Here is an 18,827-nt window from a genome sequence, read left to right on the forward strand (position 1 = left end):
AAAAAAAAAAAAAAAAAAAAAAAAAAAAAAAAGCATAGGTAATGGTGGTGATTGTGTTGAAAAATTGAATTTTGCAGTGAGAATTTGCTCTATGAAAGCATTATTTCTGAGGAAATAAATATGAGGCATTACTTTTGGAGCAACCTACGTATTTGACATGTGAAGCAGTGTAAACTCTACAGACAGCACACTTTTGCACTATCTGTGCTAATCTCTCCAGAATTTTCTGTCTCACTGGAGATTTGGATAAATGGTCATTAATAGCTTTTAAGCTCATTGTTCTACAGGAATAGCTGCTGAGATGAGGGATGTTCTGAAGAAAACCATAAGTCATTACTCTTTAAACTGTGATATCTCCATAAAGCTTAGGCCACGAAGCTGTCTCTCACTGACATCCATACAGTACTAACCATAGAACAGAAGTCCTTTTTCACATGTGTTTACATGCTAAACCACGGCAAGGATTTTTCAATCCACATGGCACCAGGCAAAGGGAAGTATCCCAAAGAGTCAGTCTTATTGCTTGGGCTAAGAAGGACAAATCCATAGAATAACAGTTACTAGAGAACAGTAGCTTTCACAGTTCCCTTTCATTTTTGAAATGAAATTGTATTAACTGGTCATTCACGAATATTTTCAGCTTATCTTGTGCTCAGCTTGCAGTATCTTACCGTGAATGAAGCTTCATATAGCTTGGTGTAGATATACCACAAAGCCAAAACACATTAAGTACCTGAACTCTCATAAAATCTGAAAATAAAATTTCAAGTAATTAACCATCTGTGCTGATTTAATCTTCAGTAAAGTCTGTAGCTCAGAACTTCAGAAATGGGTGGATATCTGAATTCCACTAAAATTCCACATTCATATTATGGGATTTAGTGGTCAGTCATACATGGATGCCAGAGAACTTTCAGAACTCATACAAACTCTATTCTATTATAATATGCTCATGTAAATTTGGTTCCCACTGAAAACACCACCACGCCACCTTGGAAGTGATTTAGCCAAACATCTAGCATTACATATTCAGTTCACACCGTAACTGCTATAATAGATGCCACAGGCTCAGACAGTGTCAAGTTCAAAATAAAAATCTCCACAATGAAGAGTCATTTAGAAGAGTTATGAAGAGTTCATTTCATAAATTCTTGTCTGTGTGTTTAATAAAAAATACCAAAACGGAAAGTCTACAGAAAACAGAATCTTCCATACAATTATTTAGCACCTTATTGCTAATGTAAGTTTTAGTTAAACTTCCATTAGTTCCAGGCAAAGGAATCAATTAGCAATGCAGTTTCATCAAAATAAAACTAATGGCAAGATATTGCTTCTAATTGTATATGTAAACTCACAAATTGTCTTTGTGCCACGTGAACTGATTCCATTTCACACGAAGTTGTGTGATTGAAATGAAAGTCTCCCAAGCTATGCAAGCTATTCGTAGAAAAATTTCAGAATATTTGTTTAATGGATTCTTTCGTCGTTTAGGAACAGGTTGAAAAAAAAAATTAGAATTTCTCATTGCCTGAAAAATCTAGTGCCAATTTCAAGACTGCATTTTTGTTTGTACTAACAAAGAAAACCCCAAATTTTCTCTTCCTGCCCCTCATGCTGATACCACACAAACACAATCTAGTAGCTTTTCAGGATACAAAAGTACGAAATCTCACTAGGTACCTACGAAAAAGTACTTGGAACTCACTCCTGTGGAAGATCAACTGCAATCCTGGATTTCAGTTTTCAGTAATTTGCTTGTACTGGATATCACTGCTTCCTAACATAACCCAAAGCCAAAGAGACACACTGATATTAATGACCACAGGATGGTCATTTGGCCAATAAATCATTCAAATACATATAAAGCAGAAGGTTATTACAATTTCAGAATGGTGGCAATGCATTTGTTTGATATGTTGGGGACAGGGAATTATCTGAATTTAGTTCCCATAATGTGAAAGAGAAGCTATCTAGGAAAGCTTTAAGTCTATTTCAGTCTATTCTCCTTCTCATTCCACATAACCATTCTGTGGATAAAACTTCCGAACTGTATACAGTTGTAAAAAATGGTTTCTAGTTATTAATTAGAGATCCAGTAGTTCTAGTATTTGATGTAAAATAAAAATAGCCAGAATTGCTGTGAATGACCATTTGGTATTCTAACAAACACTGAATCCAAAATTAAAGTCTATTAAAAATACAACAGATAGAAAATACAATTTTTATTTGTATCTCTAAGGACTAGTGTTTTAAGTAGTAAAAAAAAAAAAAAAAAAAAACAAAACCAAAAAACCGTTTTGAAAGAATAAGCATTTCAGAAGATTGAACTATAGACTTCAACAGCAAGAGATGGAACAGTCAGCAGAAAATAAAAAATGAATGTATACTATTACAAATGAGAGAAAAATAAATTGCCATGTTTTCACTTAGTATTAAGCACAGGAAAATGACACTTGGAGGAGTAGTATAGCAAGAAATATTTGCACTCATCTACTGAAAGTTTAAAATAAACATCATAGAAAACACTACTGCTGCTGGTGGAAATGTCATTTTAAAAATTGTTTAAATATAGTCCTAAGAAAAGACTATAGCTTGCTTACTCAAGAATGAGACTCTATGTGACATTGTGACCTTATTTTCCATTTCCTATCTCACAGATTCTGTATACAACCGACATTGCTTTATCAAATTGCCCGAAATCTATTCCACCAGAAGTAAAAATTTAATAATGAAATTCTATGTATTACATCATGAATACTACCACATCTCAAAATCTGATTCTGGATATGGAAATATCACTGAAACAAGACTGATCACATTGCTCTCAGTTGCTAAAGTTTACCACAGCTCACATTTGCTGTATTTATTGTTTTCCTTCTCTACTATACGAACTCTGATTTAATGTTAGTTCTAAACAGTGCAGCTGTAACTAACTAGAAATGTTTTACTAAGATAAACGAGGATTCCTAGCAGCAATTAGTGCTAAGTAATACTCAGAAGATCCTGAAAAAAAAAAAAAACTAAACAAAATAAATAAATAAATAACCCCCTCCAAACCCACATTTAGCTGAACATTTTTAAACACCTCTATCAACCCACCAGTATACATCCACTATATAGCTTACAAACATTTTTGAAGCCAGCCTGAGAGAGAAGGTGTATAGGCTCCAAAAGAGAAAATGGATGAAAAAAGAAGCTGAAGAAACCAAACATTCTGAGACCTACTTATTTTAAACACTATCAGCTCATTTTCAGTAACTCCAAGATAAGAGCACAATATTTTACAATCCATCAAAAATTCTTTCTACTTTGCTCTTAGAGATGGCCCAAATTAATCTGTTTGTAGATGTAAAAGATTATTACAGTGGTAGTGATACATAATAAAGGAATAATAAAGTGGCAATAAAAGATTATTAAGGATGGTTGTCCTTAATTTCCAAAATGAAAATTTAACTGTGTAAGATTTAAGAGGGGATAATCTGTGTTATGACCCTAATTGAAACATTTTTCAAGTGTTTCTATTACCAAAATGAAAATACTTTCAGAAGGTATAATACAGCAGTTTGAAAAGATAAACTTAAAATAGAAATTACATTTTGATTCAGAAGTTGGCATTTGAGTACACTCAGACAAACTACAGATTTGGAGATAAAGGGAGACTCTTCTCTCTCCAGTTTCTTGAACTACCAGGTATTAGATTAACTACATAATGCAACAAATTTTAAAGAAAAGAAAAACAATTTAATTTAAACATTAATTCATTAATTTCGGGCACTAAAATGATGGAATCAGCTTTAACTTCTCTGCATCAGAAAGTCTGGAGAGCAAAAAGTCACTGTAGGAACATATTAAAATCTCACAGACTTTATTACTGGATCAATTAAAAATAAAGCAAAATAATTAAAAGATGGGATTTTTTTTTTCTCCTTTCTGTGTTTACATCTTTTTCACTCCTTCCTTGTTCTTTTACCCAGCGCAGAAAGTATTACACCAAAAGTCCTGGTCTACTTTTGCACTAATTATTTCCCCTTCATATACACGAGAGCAATATATTTAAAGTTCCAGCAAAATCAAAACAAAGATTAAATGTAAAGAAAAAAATAAAAATCAAAAGTAATATAACCAAAAATGCCCCAGTGGTTTTTGCCGATGTCCCCTTAACGAGGGGTGATGAATAAATCAGAAGACAGAATTCAGAAGAGTCTTGATAAATGAAAGCATCCTGGAAAAGTATGGGTAAGCATACATATATGAAGTGCTTATATGAATAAGATAAGGAAAAATATATATATCTGTTTTGCAGAAAAGGATTTTTCCATTATAATGCATTAAAAATAAAGTGTGAGACACCGCCACTCTTGCAAATAAATAAATGAATAAGTAAACTACCATGTAGTAACATATAAACAGGAAGCATCGGTCACATACATATGGGCAATTTTATATTCAGCGTGTACTCTGTGAAATTAGTGCCTTGCTTTGGGCACCGGACTTCAAGAAGTACGTAGATCACACGGAGCAAACAGAGGTAGACCAACAAGTAAAACATAACCTATGAAGAAGGTTTAGAGGGACTGAAGTTCTACGAAAAGATGAGAATGAAAGGGGTATACACAACAGACACGACTTCAAATACTTAACAGGAACCATAAGGAGAAATGGAAATTTATCCTTCGTTTCCACAGTACATTGAAGGTGATGGATAAGACATTTTTACTAAGGGGGTAAAAAATTCTATAATGATAAGCATTAGAAGAGACTATATAATGTTGCCAGAAAGGCATACAGGGCTTAGGAACTAAACAAACAGCTGTAAAAACTGTTTCATAGCAGTTGTCCTGGTCTGGATAGGGAAACAGAAAACTCCAGTCTCCAAGTCCACACTTCTGCACTTATTGAGTGAAAAGAGTTGAATAAACATTAACAGCTAACTCTAACAGGCAGAGATCATAACATTGTGCAGATGCTATGGGCACGATGCTGTCATTTCTCCAGCTGTGGCTTAGCACACTGCTGTAGTCAATTTTGCAGAGCATTATTCATATAGCTAGGGAACAGGAAATATAGTAAGGCTGTTGTCACCAAATAACTACAAGCTAAAATGCTACCAAACACTTTCTGAAGTGGGTGTTTTGTCTTTTCCACACCTTCACAGTACCACATACCCTCCGGTGCCACTTAACAATAACTTATGCTATCAACTGATCTAACAAGGAGCTTGGCATTTTCTGTCTCTTTCTTCCACAACAGTCCTTATATCTCCTCTGCCCCTTGGAGATCCAGTACCACGTTCCCTTCTTCATTGGCTTCATCCGAAGCTGACCGACTATAGCCATACCGCTAAACAAAATGGTGCCAGTTCACTCTGCAAACATATTCAGGCACCGAAATTCAACTGATTTTTTGGATGACTGGACTGTTAAAACAATCTCTAGAACAATTTCTGTCAGCCAGTTTTTCTCTCAAACAAGTCAGTCACTGTTTGGGAGTTTACATGTGACAAGTACCACTCCTAGCACAATAGGATGTAGGTCATTTCATGCCAACTGGTCTCAGTGCTAGAGAGCAGCCCATGGCACCTTCAGTTTACTACTACATCCATACTCATTGTTCTGTGAGGTTGCTCCCACTTAAATGTTCTGGTGCCGCTACTGCAGGAGAGGCTGGCAGAAATATTTAAAGCAGGAAGGAAATTCCTGCTGTACAGGAATTGTACTGCTTGAAATAGCAAGGAAGTAATTATTATAGCATCTAGAAGAAAAGCTGTTGAATTTAGCAATATTAATCGCAGATAGAAATAGAAATGTCCTCTCCTTCCTTCCTGCAGGAGTGAACTTTTGAGAATAAAGTAATCCTTTAAATTGCATTCCATTGTAGAACCCAGTTCCCACTACAGGACAAAGAAAAAGTGATGTGGTTGCATCTCCATCTTGGATGATTAGGAACTCTCTACCCATACAAACATCTTCTAACACTGATACAGTTACTATAATTTAGGTAGAAAGAATATATTTTTGCCATTAGATGGTCAGACGTGGGAAATCAACTCATCTGGTTCACTCTATCAATACTACGCATTTCTGAAAAAAAAAAAATATACTTTTTGACTCTGAATCTCTGATGTGAACTGACAAAGCCCGTAACCTTCCTGTTAAGAATGATGTAACACAGTTATGCCTTTTACTTCAAGAAATGGTTTCAGCTAAAAGCAAAATTGTAATGCACACTCCAAGTTTCCTTACGATTTTGTTGCTTTAAGTCAAATACTTTACTTCACATAACGTTTCTTGTGTTTAACTGTAGCATAACTGTTTACCCAAGTGGCAGCAGCCTACTCTGAGATAAATTAAATTGACGTTTATCAAGGGCAAGTTGACAGTTTCAAATGTTAATCATAAGCACTGCAAGACAAGTACAAATAGCTTCTACCTGGAGGTTACATATCCAAATCAGTGGATAGATATTGTAATTAATTTCTACACAATAAAGTACCTTCGGCTTCTGAATTATTGAAGAACATTTCCTGAGAGAGGAAGATGTAAAATGCCATGCAATATATTTATAAGTAGAGTTTACGTATAAATAAAATCTGAAAGCCCTTCTGCCCGTATGACACAGGCAAGAAAAAGGAAATACTGTTTAAAAACAAATCTCGAGGTCAAGATTTAACTTTTAATTAAACAAACCGCTCAACAGAGTTCCATCCAACGGAAGCATAATATATGGGCAGAGGGTTTTTAAATTACTATTTCTCACTTTATTTTAGTACAGTGAATTATTAAGTACGAAGATAACGGTTCAGCTACCTCAGGTTCTGAGAGAATTTCGAGAAAGCCTAAAAGTAATAATTGCTAAACCAAAAGAGAACATTCATCTAGTGGGAACAACAGTTAACACACTTAATTTCTTAAACCACTCTAGAATTTTTGCCCTAGTCACAGAAATTATTAAGTAAACAAGAAAGATGAAGAAAATTTCATAAAAGCACGATGGTAAGTGTCTTCCCATGAGCCTTCCTTCACCCTTCAAACCACTGAAGCATCTGCACACTTAAAATGCTAATAAAAGCTAAAAGGTTTTACTTACAGTTAAAACCAGGTTCAATAGTTCTTCCAGCTTCAAGACTGTTTATTGTAATCTGAAAGATGATGTGCAGCAGCAGAAATGATAGACTGGTGAAACACAGAGATTTTAATAATCGTCCTGTATGCCCTAGAAGACAAAATACACATATAGATATATATGTAGTTACAGATGTAGTTGATGAATTTCTAAGCAATGCTTAAAGGTTTTCAGTAATTTAAAAAAAAAAAAAAAAATTCTGACCAAGGACATTCTGCAAGTTATTTCTACCTTACTCTTGACTGACCCTCAATGGACAGCACCATAGCTAAAAGCAAAGTTACATAAATGCATCTTCGAGTATTCTTTAACTACAAAACCCACTGATTGTTGTTTTTGATATTTCCTTCAACTCATCCATTAAAATAAAAAAAATTATTTAGTCTTCAAGTAGCAATTTTTAACACTACAAATAATATCATTATGCTCCATGTTACCTGATACAAAATATGTACAATAGTTCCAATATTGAGAAAAATCAAAGGCTATTAATCTAATTACAATTTCCAAAACAAATGATGTAGAAGAAGGAATAACAACTCGGGAACCTCAGTTTAGCTCAAAAATAGAGACAAACTTCCAAATGGATGCTTTGCTTTGTATAGACTGCTCTCTTTCTCTTCTTGTAGTAGATTTTTTTTGAAAATTATTTGCAGTACACACTGAAGAATGTTGTGCCAAATACACTTGGGTTTAGCTCCTCTATGATTTACCGGATATCTATAGCCAAAAGCCAATATCAAGTGCTTGATGGAGACTTTGAAAATGCCTTATAAATCCTCTAGGAAACACTCAGCTTAATCACGGGCAGCCAAATTTTCAAGGGATGAATAAATAAAGTAAACCATTAGTATTTCAGAAAATATGCAACATTAACAATAAGCTGTATTGCTGATAAAAGACAACATTACATATCACCCCACTTGACCTACCTACAACAAAATTCTATTTCTAAAGTACTTTATACCTAGATTTTGTACCACCTACATCATGCATTTAAAGGTCATTTTACAAATTTACAGATTGAAAAACTAAACTGCTCCAATTCTTATATGGCTTTATAAATGAAACCAAGGCAATGGGGGGCAGAACCAGCAGATTATACTTGGGAAATGTTCACCTTACATGCATCCTGTTTCCTTTATACTTACTCTGAGTGAGCCTATGGCTAGCAACTTCTAGAAAGAAAGCGATGACTAAGACTGACCTATGCTTTAGTTCAGACTGGATCATTGAGCTGATAATTTCAACAGCTGCATGACAGGGAGTCAACTGTGTCATACTGTATTTTTTTATTTGCTTCTAGTTTCTCACTGCTCTTGTCTGTTAGTAATAGGCAATAAATTACTTTAATCTCTCTATGCTGAGTCTGTTTTGCCCATGATGTTAATTGGTGAGTGAACTCCTTGCCCTCATCTCAGCAACTGAGCCCCTATTTCTATCCTTCCCTGTTCCTTTGAGCTGGGCACTGAGAGAGCAGCATAGCCATCAGGATGAGACATTTCAGGCATATGATCAGTGGCCCAAACCATAGCTTAAATGTAAAGAATCAGATAAATATGGTTTTGTAGATTTAGAAAAAGTTATAACTCATTCCATCAGACTCAAGCTTTTGTTATATGTTTGCTATCTCGACAGTGCAAATTTTTATTACCAAATGCCTGTGATGATCTTCCTTTAAAAAAAATAATGAGTTTAAATAATTCAAACAAAGTGGAAACGGCAAGCTTAAGTATGAAATTCTGAAATCTGAAAAGGAAGTTATATTTACTAACTACACGCTTTGCGTGAGTTATTCACTCATTTCCAGTGATTGGTCAGACAACAGAGTTCCCAGGTACGAGACAATCCAGGCTGCAGAGCATTACAGAATAGAGTAAAGTTTAAGTTCTTTATGTCAGAGATCATTTTTTGTTCTATGTGTACAGAAGTTGTCCACCTGGATTAGGACAAGAATTTCCAAAGAGTATGAATGCATAAGTAGCAAAATATCTCATGTATTCGAAGTCTTGAAGAGTGAATATACGACAATCTACATATTATTACATCAGTTTTTAAGTGTGCTGTCATATGTAATGAAATACAATGACTGGCAACTCTCAGTATTCAGTTGTTCTTCCTGTATTACCAGATCCCAGGCTGCATACTCTTACATGTACATTATATTTATATATATATAATTTTTTTATTTTCAAGCTGACGATAAACTATTTGACAACACTGACTATATGTACCCAGCATTTCTCTTCAAACACACTTGTAGATTGAACAAAGCATTTAACAACGAACTTTGTGATTGTCCTGCTTTTAGGAACCGTGAAAAATGTTGAAAAAAGCATTCCTTGAAATGCTGAAATGTCAGGAAAACGTCTGCACAAAGTCAAGGAATATTTTTAAAGGATAATTAACACTTCTGATAACAAATGAAGACTCAGCTTGATAGTAAATATGGCAGAGGAAATACACTGCTGGAAGGATGCTAGGCATGTTCAGTACACACTATAACATTCCTCGAGGGCTGTTCTCTTCATGACCATCAGTGGGACAGGACCACCATAAGACCATACCAAGCAGCAGCCCTTTGCATTCCCTGTCACATTCAGCTGTGACAGCAGAAAACAGAAGTTTCTGGAGAATAAGAAATACTATGCCACTTTTAGAGAGACATCAACAACTTGGGAGAAATCAGAGTGCTAAAAAAATCAGTGAATTATTGGATATGTAATTTATGCCAAGGATGAAGTGACAGATTTGGACAAAGGATGAGTTTCAATTTATAGTGGGTTTTGGATAAACCCATTAGTCTGTATTTTTTACTTCCATATTCTTTCATTCTACTGAAAACTCAGTTCTGAACTACACAAAGGAAAAAAAAATTACTGTATATGTATAGGACTGTGTGGAAAGGAAAGAGGAAAAAAAAATCTCAGTTTACACTGGAAATCAAAATGCTACTCTGATTGCTTCCCTTTTGTTTTAGATGTATAGACTCATATATGTTCATAAAGACTTATAGGAAGAACATTCTCACAAAACACCTGTATTTGTAGCTTTAAAATTGGGTTATGATTTTACTCACACTGGTATGGCTCCACCTGCTCCAACCAGGGTGAATGAGCAGAGTATGCCCCAGAACTTGTCTGAATGATTAAAAAAATGAATGTGCTTTCAGGTGTAGTGTGCTGTTCCTCCTGGTACCCTGTAGGACCTATACCTCACTTCAGAAATATCCTCCAGTGCACTTCAGAAACACAAGAAACATGCTTCCAGACTCTCAGTCCTTCCAAAAGTCTCTTCTGTCTTCCAGTCAGCCCAGCAAGAAGGTGGTCAGGATGCAAAGGCCTTATTGACCTTCTTCTAGCTAGCCTGACTGCAACATTAAACAGGATTCAAGAAGGCCAAAAGCTTTTCAAACGTAGCAGAGGAATCCATTTTTTATTTTCGAAAAGTAATGCAGCCAAGAGCTGGATTAGTGATGGCATGTGCCCTCAGCCACAGGCATGCAACCTTAGTACAACTAACTGTTTGAATGTGCCCAACTGGGACTGCTGCTGTCAACAAACACATGCATTTCTTCTCTGCTTGCATCACGATTGTTTGAAAAGATGGAGCCTCCACCATGTATCCAGTGTGGAAAAATAGAATGATAATGTTTAGATAGGAAGTCCTGTGATCTTTTTCTGCTACTCCTTTTGTCTAAAATAACAAAGTATGACAGAATTATTACTGCTTAATATGTTGAATTTCCTAAGAACTTATTCCAAAAGGGTGTGCTAAAAAGGACATGGAAAACTGATCAATTGTCACTGAGAACCACTTAAGAATCAAATATATTAGCTTTTACTACAGAATCTGACCAGGAGTCTCATGCTGTTGTGAAGAGCCTATCATAGTGGAAAGCTCTTCATTTGTTTGCAAAGTGCACTTTCATTCTACAAAGCTTTTTGTTTCTCTCATCCATTAGGTGGGGCACCACAAAAAAACTGCGTGCATCTCTATCCTGACTTTTTTTGCAAGTACTACTATGCACCTATATGCAGAAAGTGATAAGTTCAAAGGGAAAGTATGTACTTTCCCTGCACTAAGCTTGTGGTTTAACTATAACCTTAGTGTCAAACTTTCTCAAGTCAGTTGGGTTTTACATTGCACCCTGAACTGCTGCTACACTCTCAATTCTGCTTCAACAGTTTTGCTTGGACATTTTTTTTAACAAAACACTTTTTATGCCGCTCACAGCAGATGAAATACCAAAGTACAAGTCATTTTTCACATGATCTTTGATAGCACACAGTGAGTGATAAATATTAATGGACACTTATCTTCTGAACTACTGACATTTCAGTTAATAAAGATACTCTATTACAGACACTCAGGATTCATCTTTTCTTTCATAAACCCTTTCATCAGTAAATGATAAACATAAAACTAAGCATCTCTCAACCACAGTTTTGGCTGCAGAAAATTTGTTCTGTGGCACGGACAGGGTCAGTCCCACAGAATTTGTTTCAGCTTGTAATTTGAAAACTTCTTGATTTTCTGTCAGGAGCCATAGAACCACCTCAGAGCTAAATGAAATCAGAGTCTAGAAACTCTAATCTCTCTAATCACCTACTCCATGGCTCCAAGTATGAGTCTATCAACACCATCTACGGTATGATCAGGGGCAATTGGGAGTGGAAAGATAATACAATTTCTGTCCCATGGACAAACCTGAAAGGTTGGGGGTAACATGATCCACAGGAACAAAAAATCAAAATATCATAATTTCTCAAGTAAAACAAATTCAGTGTTTGATCAACTATTTTTTTTTAAAAAAAAAAATCATCAAGATACATCAAGATACCATGACTTACTTACTGAGATAAATGAATGCTAAGAGTCCTGATTTGAGGCTTGTGCAATGTCTCAGAAGTGATAAAAACTTACAGTTAGTTCCATCTAATCTTCAGAAAAATGTCATCACCCAGATCCTCATGAACATCTGCCACTTTAGCCACAAGTGTCAAATGTCAAATTCACAAATTTAAGCATACACTGATGAAAGTTTAAAAGCAATAAAAAAAAGTGGTGACATACCTATCTTTCATTTGTCAGGAAAAGCTGTGCATTTCCATACACTCAGTCAGGTACACTGGAGAACATAAGCCAGACCCCTCTCCTGTATTCATAAGGGCTATTGTGCACTAACTGACACTCTAGACAGCAGGACTGATGACCAGGAAAGGCAAAGAAAGAGCTCAAATGCAAGCTATAGATACAGCTGAGATTTTCAGAGTTGACTACTCGGTTAAACTTGCAGGATACAGAGCAGATTAACCCGGATCGAGAATGCATTTAAGCATGTACTTATCTTCAATCATATAAGCTGGGAGTAAAGGGCTCTCATTGCTGCATAAAAGGTTCATAAAATAGGTTTGCTTGACTGCTTTACTGCTAGAATATTGACAATTTATGTGGCTATGCCTTAGAGCACACAGCTGGCAAGTCAGAGAAATGAAGCTGTTTTAGATATCCACTGTTCAAATCAGTGCTCTACAGAAGCTAATTTTCCCCGTTTCCTTACAACTACAACACGTACTTATGTCTGTGTGGAGAAGGTAAGCATAGCCTCACTGCTTTCAGTTCTTCTCACCCCCATGCACTTTTGGAGGTACACAGAGACAGTGCTTCACAGTTTCAGATTCTCTTAAAACTATGCTATGTTTTTGCCATTATCAGTTACGTTATTATGCCATCTTCCCTAGACATAAAGTATTCATAGTATTCCTACATACATAGCACAGCTATGCTTCAGGGGACAGCACAATGATACTCAGCCCTACAGAAGGACTTGTGTATTGATGGTTGGGTTGTAACAGGTCTTCATGAATCCAGCATTCAGAGATGTTGTAATGTTTGACAGAAAAATATCCATGGATGCTTTCCTCACTTCAAAAGGCTGCTCAATAACCTGTAATTGCTATATTTTAAGTAGATAAAGGAACAAAAATTGTGTTAATACCACCGCTGTAAAGTTTTGGCCTTTTGATTGCTGAAACACAATGGGGCAAATGTATGGAGACAGAAGAAAGGAAGGCAATTGCTTGGAATAACTATACTAAGAATAAAATATTATAATATGACAATGACATGCCTTGTACGCAGTACCATTTGCAATTATAAGTCACTGATCACCAAGTAAAGCAACTGCATATTGGCTCCTCTTCACTAAATCTCAGACATTCTTTGTAAATAGAGAAGGTGGTGTCATTCTTTCACTGCACAGCAAGCATAATCAGTACGTCTAGATTTAGCTTAATAAAACAAATATATATATATATTTTTTTTTTCCAATGAGTATCTTACATTTCAGCATCACGTAGCAAAGAGTTTGGTCTTACTAGAGCCTTAAACAGTGGGCAGACATCACCACAAGAAAACAAAACCATTTGGTTCACTCACTGTATTCCCAGTAGGAAAACAAAAAAAGAGAGCAATTAACTAACGCCACAATCCATTTCGTACCTATCCAGGTCCAAAACTTAAAATGTGTACCCACAAGCAGCTGCTCAAGATTTCATGCCATTATTTTTAGCTGTTTTTAAAAATACCTGCTCAAGTAGCCACAGTGAAACGTTGACCAGAGGAGTACAAGATTTCAGACTCAGAATTTCAAGCAAGTTTCCCAACATATCAAATTTTATCCACGCTTTTCTGAATGTGCCCATTAAGCTCAGTATTGCAATCCACAGCTCTGTCTAATGTAATAGAAAACTTTTCTAATAATCTTTTAAAAATCAGGATTACTGTGTCCAAAGTAAAATTTGTACTATAATATGTTCCTTTGCATTTAAAATGACTCTATTAGATTATCATAAAAACACAGCAATTTGTAACAGTTTATCACAAAATATGTAACTATCTAAAAATTCTACATTGCTTTTTAAAGTAAAACAAAGACAACCAGTTCTGATTTTCTGCATGTAAAAAGCTGATTCCTTTAAGATTCTTGTATATCCTCACGTATTTCCTTCCATTTTTCTCTTTTAGTAACTACAGAGCTCTAGGAAGGACAAAAAAGTCAGTTTAGAAATGGTCACTGACATTTGCATGAATGCCAAACAGACATGGGTAAACACAATAAAAAATGCTGTGTAATTAAAAAAATAAAGATTATGAAGATGATTTAGAATTTAAAATATAAAAAGTGTTGCATGAGATAATAAATGCCTACTTACTCCAGCTTCTTGCAGTATTTCCTGTTTTTCCTAGAAGTTTTCATGCCCAAAATACTTCTAGAACTGAGCTGTATCCTCTGAATCAATACACAATACCATCGTTCAAGCTGGTTATAATCTCTGACCAGCAAGTTTACACAGGCAATTTACCCATTTTGTTAACAAAATATTTGTCAGAAAAGACTCAGAACTTAACCATTCATTTTTTTCCAGATGATCCTCATATGTTTTCAAAGCAAACAATGGCTACTTGATGTCTGCTTCCCAATTTGACAAGTGACGGTACCAAGTTAAACACAGGAAATAAATATCATCTCAGATACTAGTGCATATGAACACTGAGCAATTTTAAGGCAGAGCTGTTCTTCTACAGGAGTATTTTAGGTTTTAAAACACAGTTCCAGCTGCTTCCCATGAGGAACCTGAATCTCCAGGTTTGGTAATGCAGACAATATTTATTTTGAATTCAAATTAAGTCATTACTATCTGTCAGATGCAGTGCTTACAATGTACTTATATATATATATATATAAAATGGTCATAAGAAACAGGTAACTCTAACTGGAATTCAGTTCCTCTAGCAACAAAGAGTCCAAACAACTCCAAAGTAATGGGTAATAACAGCAGGACATTTGCTACAGTTACAGTTAAATACAGTATGAAAAAAATCAGTACTTACTGAGAGGTAAATAACTCTTCTTCTATTAAATGCCTAACCACGTGTTAATAAGCAGCAAACAATTTGATGCAAACCACAGTGAGAAGGGAAGGCTAGAAGGTTGTGTAAATAAGTCTAATATAGCTACTAAATCCTAACAGATGATGTCGTCACAAAGTACTAAGTGCTGAACTCAGTGGAAGCTGTGCTACAAATTTCTACTCTTTGCAAAACTCCCAAGAGGCTCAAGATGTTCTCTTGGCTCAGTCAGAAGTCTTGCATATGGTCTACCATCTTTCTTAAGAATTTGCATTAGTTAATTTCTAGAATAAAACAATACAGCTTCTAATTCAATAAAGGGCCCACAAGTTAAAATATATTGATCTTTCAATTTCTCTGCAAAAACTTCTCAGGAAATTAGATTGTGAATTCTATATAATTCTGTGGAATAGTGGATTGGAAAAAATTGAAGAACTGCAAACTAGTATATCTGACTTGAACACTTGGGAAATTGATGAAAACTTGAACATAGATTAGACTGAAAGGATTAGGCACTGAAGAGGAGTCCAGGTAACTAGAAGACTGTAATGCCTAGAAGATCTTAGAAATCTTTGAAGAAACCAAAGGACATGTAGAGAATGATATTTTAGATGAAATAGTAAAGTTGGTTTTCAATAAGCTTCTGAGCTTTATTTCTGAAGAACAAATTTCTATCAATGGCTCTTAAGAGGAAATGAATCACCATGGGAACAGAAGTGATGTCATCTTGGGACATACCAGCTCTTGCTGATTATTTGCCATCCAGCTCAGTTGCAATAGGTTCAGAACAGAAGTATTTTTTTTTTCCTTATTAATGACAGAATTATTCCTCTCTGTTACATTCTGTCTAATAATCATATTATATGTGGAATGGAATGAATCTAAAATATTATGATCTTTAAGGTTCCTTCCAACCTTATTTTATGGTTCACTCAATAAATACATACAAAATCTGAGGATTGAGGAAGTCTTCTACGATTGCAGAAACATCTGATTTTTCAGGAGAGGAAATCCCAATATCTCTTAATACTGCAGAAAAGGCTTAGACTAAGGATGAGTAGAACTCAGTGAAATGCTGAAATCCTAAATGCTACTCATGAATTCATGTTAATTATCGATTCTAATATCTTAAATTGCCTCTACGAACAAAAAGAATGGTTGATGGAAGGTATACAAGTAAGAAAAGGCTAAGAGTTGCATTCTAGTACACAAATTAAGGATGAAAAAAAGTACTGATTGTTTTTGAATTTCCATCTTAAATTGAAGGCTTTAAAAAGAGATTTGAATTTAATAAGTCCAAGACCAGCCACCAGATCAAAAAAAAAAAAAGAAAAAAAAAGAGAGAGAGAGAAAGAGAAAAAAATTTTTAGAATTATTTTTAAGCAGTTGGAAGAAATTCAACTACTGATTAAACCAAAACTCATGAATAGGAAGCTATAAAGAGCAAGATGACAAACAAAAAACCCTTTGGAATTGATTATTATTCTGTAATCTTCGTCATCCTACAGTCCACTGTCAAAATATTAGAAACTGTGAATAAAAAAGAAGCTATGAATGTCTTTATCTAAGTTAGTACAGACCAAAAGTCCATTCAAAGTAATCAGAAGCGGCCACAAGCAAATGTCCAGGGAAGCATACCAGAAGTTTAACACTCCCTCCAAGCCCTAACCATTTCCAGATTTGTTGAACCAGATCCGTTTGGTAAATTTCTGCTTCATGAGCTTCTTTCGCCTCACTCTGAGCTATGCAGATTTTCAGCACATACAACGTTCTTCAGCTGGGATTACCATAGACCAGTTGCTCACTGAGTTTCTGAAGCATTTTCCTATTTACTTAATGCCATGTTTCCTAGTTCTCATACCATGAGAAAAAGTGAAGTGTTCCTCTCTACCCACCCTTTTCATCCGAGGCATTACTTTGTACCTTTCAATTTTTCATTTTGCATCTTTCCCCAGCTAGAGTCTCAGTTTACTCAGCCATTCTTCATACACTGTTGCATATACTTCAGTTATCCCCATCAACCCAACTATGAACTCTTTTCCAGTTATATTACATCCCCTTTAGAGTAAGGTATCACAACTACAAAAGACAAGTATATCATGGCTTTATACACCATAATAACATTCTTCTGTTTCATCATGCATTTTGCTCCTTTACATTCAAAATTCAGCTTCTGCTGAGACACTAAACTGATGCTTCCATGAATGTATATGTCACAGGCCTTGGATTACATTCTTAAGTGGCAATGTGAGCTCAGAGGTCATTGGTTTACGTGAGAAGGCATTCTTAATTCTCATTATTATTATTTATTATTATTATTAACTTTATATATTCTGTCCCACAAGAACACAAGTGGAATAAAGGAAACTGGTGGATTCACTAACTGGAGATTTCTTCTCTTTCTTCCTTTTTTTGTTTTACCTCAGAGGTGCAGCTGTACGCATGGAAGAAATAACATGTGCTTTAAAATTTTTATATTTCATTAGACATTCAGCAGACCTGCACTTCTTGAAATACTCTTCGAAGTTCTCTTGTCACATCAGAGACTTTTGAAGACTGTAAGTTTTATCTGCTTGCTTCTGTATAAATCGCTTCTCACAAAACACAAAACATCTAATGTCTGGAACCTACAGTAAGGAAGACTGCTTAATGTTGAATCAAGCATTTATCACAGACCAACTTATTTCATACACAAATTAAAAACTAGCTATCTGAAGGAAGGTATTTGCAGCCTCCAGAGGTAAATACTTGTGTTCTCTCTTTCCCTGTAGGATTTTACTGAAGTTTTTCAAGATACACACATTTCTCCATTAAGAATAACCAAGCACTCATGGCAAGACATTGGCTTAGTAATGTTTGTGTCCATCTAGATCTAGCATTTCTGGCATTTTGTCCTATGGGATAGACATAAGAGGATCAGTAGTTCCATTCTTCCACATATGGCAAAACTGTGGGGATCCTGCAGCCAAGCATAGTAAAACTGCTTCAACACTTGAAACTGAATTTGGCATCTACATTCTGCACACATGTAGTACAATTGTTGTCCAAGCAGTGTCTCAGAATCCAAGAGGCCTCTAGGGCAGAATGTGAGACATCACTGGGATTTCTCACACATGTGCCTTTCTGCTAGAAGGATTTGGAATCATCCCCTACATAATAGCGGGGCCGGTGAGAACAACCTCCTCAAATCTTGCAAGAAGCGCTAGGACTGCAGTATTTGCATTTCCTCTTTTAGATGCCTTTCAGAACAGGTTGTCTCTTGAGCAGTTTTAAATACTTTTTCTTATGATAGGAGATCTAGGTTTGGAACAAAGAAGCAGTTGACTAGATGACCTTTCAAGGTCCATTCCAACTAAAACAATTCTATGATACTTACAGAAAATAATAACGTGGAAATAGTCTATAAGATGATGCACTGTAATATATGAATTATCATGTTTCATAGGGTACGGTTTAAGCATTCTGCAAAATAAGATGTTTTCACGGTCTGAATTTTTTCAGTGATTACTGATGCTTCCTTTTCAGAAGAAAAACTAATGGGAATGCTGAGTAACAAAGTGTGGAAACTATGGAAGATATGAGGGATAATGATATTCCTGTGCTCTTCACAATTAATGAAAGCGATGACTCAGTTCTTTACCATGAAGTGTGTGCTACAAGCTTTCATGTGGAGAAAGGGGTAGAAAAGTTACCTCTATCATTCTCAGAGACTGTGCAGGAAGAAGAAAATAATTTACTTTTGAAGACTGCTTTGGTATTTTTCATAACGCAGAAGATTGGACAACAATCAA

General features: G+C 35.4%; 1 protein-coding gene across 1 annotated transcript in view; it reads right to left on the reverse strand.

The window, feature by feature from the left end:
- PIEZO2 (piezo type mechanosensitive ion channel component 2) overlaps positions 1 to 18,827 on the reverse strand; it is a 236,754-nt gene that overhangs the window by 178,610 nt on the left and 39,317 nt on the right. Inside the window, exon 3 of the mRNA XM_042839118.1 lies at positions 7,087 to 7,212. Within this exon, the coding sequence (XP_042695052.1) occupies positions 7,087 to 7,212 (126 nt within the window). The remainder of the gene's footprint in view (positions 1 to 7,086; positions 7,213 to 18,827) is intronic.

The sequence above is a fragment of the Centrocercus urophasianus genome, unplaced genomic scaffold (assembly GCF_019232065.1).
Source record: "Centrocercus urophasianus isolate 14NV4802_14NV808 unplaced genomic scaffold, USGS_Curo_1.0 seq_11, whole genome shotgun sequence".
Taxonomy (NCBI): Eukaryota; Metazoa; Chordata; class Aves; order Galliformes; family Phasianidae; genus Centrocercus; species Centrocercus urophasianus.